We start from the raw sequence: 6,000 nt of genomic DNA on the forward strand, positions 1-6,000 counted from the left end.
CTTTCTGAATGTGCATGTGTTTTTATAAAAAAATACTGGTATTCAAATCTTTAGATGGCTGTGGCTGGTTTTTTCTCTGTGTATCAGATCTCAGCTATTTGAAATAAAAGTCCATTTTCTCTGTATTTTATTTTGCATTTTAGATGTCAAGGTTAGAGCCAGAGCAATTTGGTTGGAAGAAATAGATTTCTGCCTTTTGCCCAGTCTCGGAATTAGAAATGCTTCTAGAACTAGGCTTAGGACAGAAAACATCTTCCAGCTGCTTCAGACATGAGTCTTTTGAAGCGTTTAGTTTCTGCTTTAAATCAATACAAATAGAAGCTGAAAAAAATGGGTTTTTTTCTCTAGAAGATGTAGTCCTTTTAATTAATAACACACAGAAAAATTCAGATTGCAGTGCCACGTATGATAAATTCTCGTATAGATTCAACGTGACATTCAAAAGGAATTAAACATTAAGAGCCTCTTGCAGTGTCACGGCCCACAAGAGCTGTCGGGCTGGGAAAGCCGGCGGGAGTTCCTTCAGTATAAAACAAGTTGCAAATCCCAGCGTCCTTGGCGGTCCCTGGGATTTGCGGGTGCCGGTCACTGCGCGTACGGCCAGCCCGTGCCCGTCTGGGGTCGCCGGTGCGGGCGCAGCCGGTGTCGGGCGCTGCCTGGGGAGGTTGTTGGCGTGAGGGCCTGTCGGGGAGCGATGCTAACCTGTCTCTTTTCCCTGTTCCAGGTGAATGCACAATATTTGCAGCCGTTCGTGATTTGATGGTTAATCTTACGCTGCCCCCTGGTGGGCGTCCCTAGACACTTTTTAAAAGAAGGCTGAAAGTGAGACAAAACAGAAAAAAAAAAATTATAAAGCCTTCAGTTAAAAGAGGACGTTTTAATTTTACCTTTTTTAAGAGCTAACTATAATAAACTGGCAAACTTTCAGGGATGCACTTTCATCAAATGAGTATCACCACGACTTTTGTATAGTGCTGTTGTATAGTGTGTTTTAACGGGAGACACTTCAGACTAGGTAACAGATTGAAGTATCAGCTTGCTGGTAATAGATTTAATATTCTGTTTTATACTATAAAGATTATGAAAATGCCAAACTTGTTTGTTTTTCTGTTTTTCTTATGTTTTGGTGTAATAGTCTTTTTTTAAGGCAGGTCTGTCATTTTTGAATACTGTAAAACTGTGACAAACTTTATATTGAAGCTGTATTTTAATATGACTGCTTTGAATCCTTAGACAATTTATTTGGGCTTGTTGTAAACATGTCCCCAAAAAGCAATATTTAATAAACTGGATTAAAAAATCTTAACCTGGGTGTTGTATAACCTTAAATATTATTCCTCTCCACTGTAGCCACTGGCCAGATCTCTTGTATTCACACTTACTTGGGTTTGTCTGTATGCGACCTTGTTTCCACACACACACACACGCGCACGCATGTGCTGCTAATTTAAGAAAAAGAAAAGACACAAAACCAACCAAAAACAAACAACAAACAAACAAACAGGTTGTGGTTGTCTGTGGGTGTTTTTTTTTATTTATTCTGCGGGTTTGATTTGTTCCAAGTCATAGGAAACCAGAGTTTGTTCATTTTCCTCATTGTGTAAATAACCAGTAATTACCTAAAAAGATGCTTCATTTCTTATGATCATAAAGAAGTTTAGTGGAAGAAAGCACTTTTTATCATCTGTCATGGAGTTTGTAGTTACAGACACCTCTCTAACTCAGTTGGAAAGATTTTTCTATTTCTGTCTTTTACAACTTAACAGATGGTAAAATTGAGAGGTGACGTGAGTACGTCTGAAAAAGACTGGCTATTTTGCTGGCTACTAGTTTGGATTCAAGGTCTGAGCATTCCCATACCTGCCAGCAGCTTTGTGTTCATTGTGCTCAGGGGCAGGCGAATGCTGCTGGCAAAGCCTCCCCTGCTGTCAGAGCTGTAGCTCTTGAAGGTAAAACTTGGGGGGGTTGGGAAGAGGGAAGGTCTCTCCCCATGGGGCAGAGAAAACAAAATACGTGAACTAGTGACAGATGGTTATGAACTGACATTCCCAATCTGACATTATGGGAAGACTGAATTTTATTTTGTACTATGCACACCACTCCTCTTAACATCCACCACATTTTAAGCCTCTCCTAGATGCTTAAATTTTTAGGGAAAATGCTACTAGTGAAAGGAAGCATTTCCCACTGACCAGTGACACTTGTTCCTTTCAAATACATGACTCTGCATTCACAAGTGCTGTTTTAAATTTCATTTTTCATGCGTTCAGTCTAGTTTTCTTGTAGCCAGATGTCACATCCACCTGCTGCATTGGGACTATTTGTAGATTTTCATCGTTGCAGAAGATTTGGTTGTTCAGTTATTTCACTAAAAGTGCTGCAGTAACTCCACAACCTACAGAACCCTTGGATTATTTCTGCTAAACCTGCCTGTGGGACAAGCATGAGAGAAATTGAATTATACAAAGAAAGGAAACAAAAAAAAAAAGGCAGTTCTGAAGTGATCCACAGATCTGTCATAGCAATGTTAGCTAGCATCAAATGGGAACACAACTTTTCAACTATCCAAAAAGCCATCCCACATGACTGCAATAGACTTTCTGGCTTTACAGATAACAAATATTGATCGTGTTAAAGGTTCTCTTAATACAAAAAGGAGGGGAAGAGGCTTTTTTGAGCCCTGCAAGCAGTCAGACAAGGAGCTGAATCAAGGTGAGGGTTTGAGGGATTCTTTTACTTGAAACTAAGTTTAAATTACTTGCTCTCCTCATGCATTTGAGTGTCCTGCAAGTTGCCTTTGAGACTGTTTGAGTTTACAAAGATTGCAGGAAACAAATTCTAATTATAAGTAGCTGAGATAAAGCTCCGTAAAACTATTAGGTTGGTGCAAAAGGAATTGTGGTTTTTGCATTGTTGACATTTGCCGTTCAATATTGGACTACCTTCTGAAGTAAATGTGGTTATGTTATATATAATTTTAATGTGCTTTTCTTGCTTGACTTTTTTTTTTTTTTTGCTACTGACTTATTACTTGCTGCTTATATTTATTTTAGACTATGGAAATGATGTTAGACAAAAAACAAATCTGAGTATGTATCTGGCTCAAGAAGTTTTGCAAAGGAACAATGTGCAAAGTGCGGATTGTATACGACAACTGGCAATAACCATCTCAGTGGCTGGACCCAGAAGAACCTCCAAAACGCTTCCCAAAGCCAAACTTGCACCAAAAAAAGGTCATGGTCACTGTTTGGTGGTCCACTGCTAATCTGATCCACTACAGCTTTCTGAATCCTGGTACAACCATTACATCTGAGAAGGATGCTCAGCAAATGGATGAGATGCACCAAAATCTGCAATGCATGCAGCTGGTAGCAGTCAACAGAAAGGGTCTGATTCTTCTCCATGACAATGCCCAACCACACGTCCCACAACCAACACTCCAAAAGCTGAACACATTGGGCTACAAAGTTTTGCCTTATGCGCTGTATTCACCTGACCTCTCGTCAACAGACTACCGCTTCTTCAAGCATCTTCACAACTTCTTGTAGGGAAAACGCTTCCACAACCAGCAGGATGCAGAAAATGCTTTCCAAGAATTCATCAGATCCTGAAGGTCAGATTTTTAATCTACAGGAAGAAACAAACTTGTTTCTTGTTGGCAAAACTGTGTTGATTGTAACGATTCCTATTTTGACGAATAAAGATGGATGTGAGCCTAGTTTTAAAGATTTAAAATTCAGGGTCCAAAACAGCCATTACTTTTGCACCAACCAAATAGCAATTGTAAGCCAGGCAAGATCTCCTCCTCTGGTGAGGTCTGTCTGTCAAGGCATGGGAGTTGCTCTCCTGAGGCTGGTGGCTTAGAACAGGAGGGCCCAGAGGAGAGTTTCCCAAGTGCTCTGGGGTAGAACTCCAGTGCTGCAGTGGTGAGCATCTTCAGAATGGGAGGAGACTGGTGAAAGAAGAAATGGCCAGGGTGCATTTGTGCAATGAAATAAGAGAGGGAAGAACACAATCTGGTCCGAGACTGAATTGCTGCTGTTTTGGATGACATTGCTCCTGAAACATCCCAACTAAAGCCTGATCCTGACTGCTGTTCTTGCTTCCACTTCCACCATGATTGCCTTGATGTGGTCCAGATTCTTACAAGTGATTTTTTAGGCTTTATTGATCTTCCCATCTGCTCAGCATTGATGGGAACATTATGTTATCTGGGGCTAAAGGGAGGAAGTGGGAGAAAGGGTGCAGAGCGTCCCATGTTTAAGTCCAGTTTTTGTATTTTGAACCAAGGCTGGAAAGAACCAGCTCTTTCAGTGTTTTCTAGAAAGCCCTGGGCTGCCCCTGCCCTGTGCCCCGCCTCCTGCCACGCCCCTGCTCTGTGGCCCTGCCCCCACTAGCTGACAGTCCTGGGTGTCCCCAGCCCTACTGACTTGTGGCTCTACCTGGGCCACGCCCCCTGGCCAGTGGCCACGCCCTCTCTGGCATCGTGGATCCCTGGCTCCCTAAGTCCTGGCCCTGTGCTGTTCTGGGGCTAAGATATTTGGGTTGTGTTGCGTTGGTGTTCCTGAACACTGTCAGGCTTGGGGCCATGACACCTCCCTGGGGAGCCTGTTCCAGTGCTCCACCACCCTCTGGGGGAAGAACCTTTTCCTCATGTCCAACCTAAATGAGGGGTCTCAGAGGACTCCCAGCCCAGCAGCTCACTGAGCCCCTTCCCCGGCCCCCCATGCACTCTTTCTCCACAAAGCCCCTCCACCATCTAAGCGCTTCACAAGGTGACCGCCTTGGGCTATGAATTTTGCCTCGTGTGCCATATTCACCTGAGCTCTTGCCAGCTGCCTGCCACTTCTTCAAGCATCTCGACAACTTTTTGCAAGAAAAACACTTCCACAACCAGTAGGATGCAGCAAGAGCTGGTTCAATCCCGAAGCAGGGAGTTTTACTCTACAGGAATAAACAAAGTTGCTCCTTGTTGGCCAAACTAAGTTGGTTGTGGTGGTTCCTATTTTGAGCCTAGTGTTTGACCCTAGTTGTAAAGGTTGAAAATGCACGGCCCAACATAGCAATTACTTTTGTACTAACTGCCTAGCAGTCGGAAGCTGGGCAAGATCTTCTCCTGCACTGAGATCTGTCTGATGAGGCACCGGCATCGCTCCCCTGAGGCTCACGGCTTGGCAAAGGAGGGCCCAGAAGAGAGTTTCCCAAGTGCTGGGAAGTGCTGGAGTGGTGATCAACTTGAGAATGAGAGGAGACTTTGGAAAGAAGAGATGGCAAGGGGGCATGTGCAGATGGAACAGAAGAAGAGAGGGAAGAACATGATCTGGCCTAAGGCCTCGAAGTGCATGAGCGTTCCTGCCTGGGATGACATTTCTCCTGAAATCCCCTCACTAAAGCATGTGACCAAGCGTTGTTGCTCCTCCCTTCCAGTGCGATTGCTGCGCTGTGGTCCAGAATCTTAGAATTTCTTTCGGGGGGGCTTTCTCGACCTTCCCACGTGCTCAGTATTGACGGGAACATGATGGTACTGGGGCCAGTACTGGGGCCAATATTATTCAATATATTCATTAACGATTTGGACAAGGGAATAGAGTGTACTATCAGCAAGTTTGCTGATGACACTAAGCTGGGAGGAGTGGCTGACACACCAGAAGGCTGTGCTGCCATCCAGAGACCTGGACAGGCTGGAGAGTTGGGCGGGGAATAACCTGATGAAATTTAACAAGGGAAAGTGTAGAGTCCTGCATCTGGGCAGGAACAACCCCAGGTTCCAGTATGGGTTGGGAAATTACGTATTAGAGAGCAGTGTAGGGGAAAGGGACCTGGGGGTCCTGGTGGACAACAGGATGACCATGAGCCAGCACTGTGCCCTTGTGGCCAGGAAGGCCAATGGCATCCTGGGGTGCATTACAAGGGGGTGGCTAGTAGATCGAGAGAGGTCCTCCTTCCCCTCTACTCCGCCCTGGTGAGACCACATCTGGAATATTGTGTCCAGTTCTGGGC

At 44.4% G+C, this 6,000-nt stretch overlaps 1 protein-coding gene across 1 annotated transcript in view; it reads left to right on the forward strand.

Moving 5' to 3' along the window:
- Positions 1 to 1,306, forward strand: part of MED14 (mediator complex subunit 14) — a 38,588-nt gene extending 37,282 nt beyond the window's left edge. Inside the window, exon 31 of the mRNA XM_065070047.1 lies at positions 725 to 1,306. Coding sequence (XP_064926119.1) covers positions 725 to 798 — 74 coding nt within the window. The 3' untranslated portion in view covers positions 799 to 1,306. The remainder of the gene's footprint in view (positions 1 to 724) is intronic.
- Positions 1,307 to 6,000: the final 4,694 nt, after the last annotated feature.

This window comes from Columba livia, chromosome 1, assembly GCF_036013475.1.
Source record: "Columba livia isolate bColLiv1 breed racing homer chromosome 1, bColLiv1.pat.W.v2, whole genome shotgun sequence".
NCBI lineage: Eukaryota > Metazoa > Chordata > Aves > Columbiformes > Columbidae > Columba > Columba livia.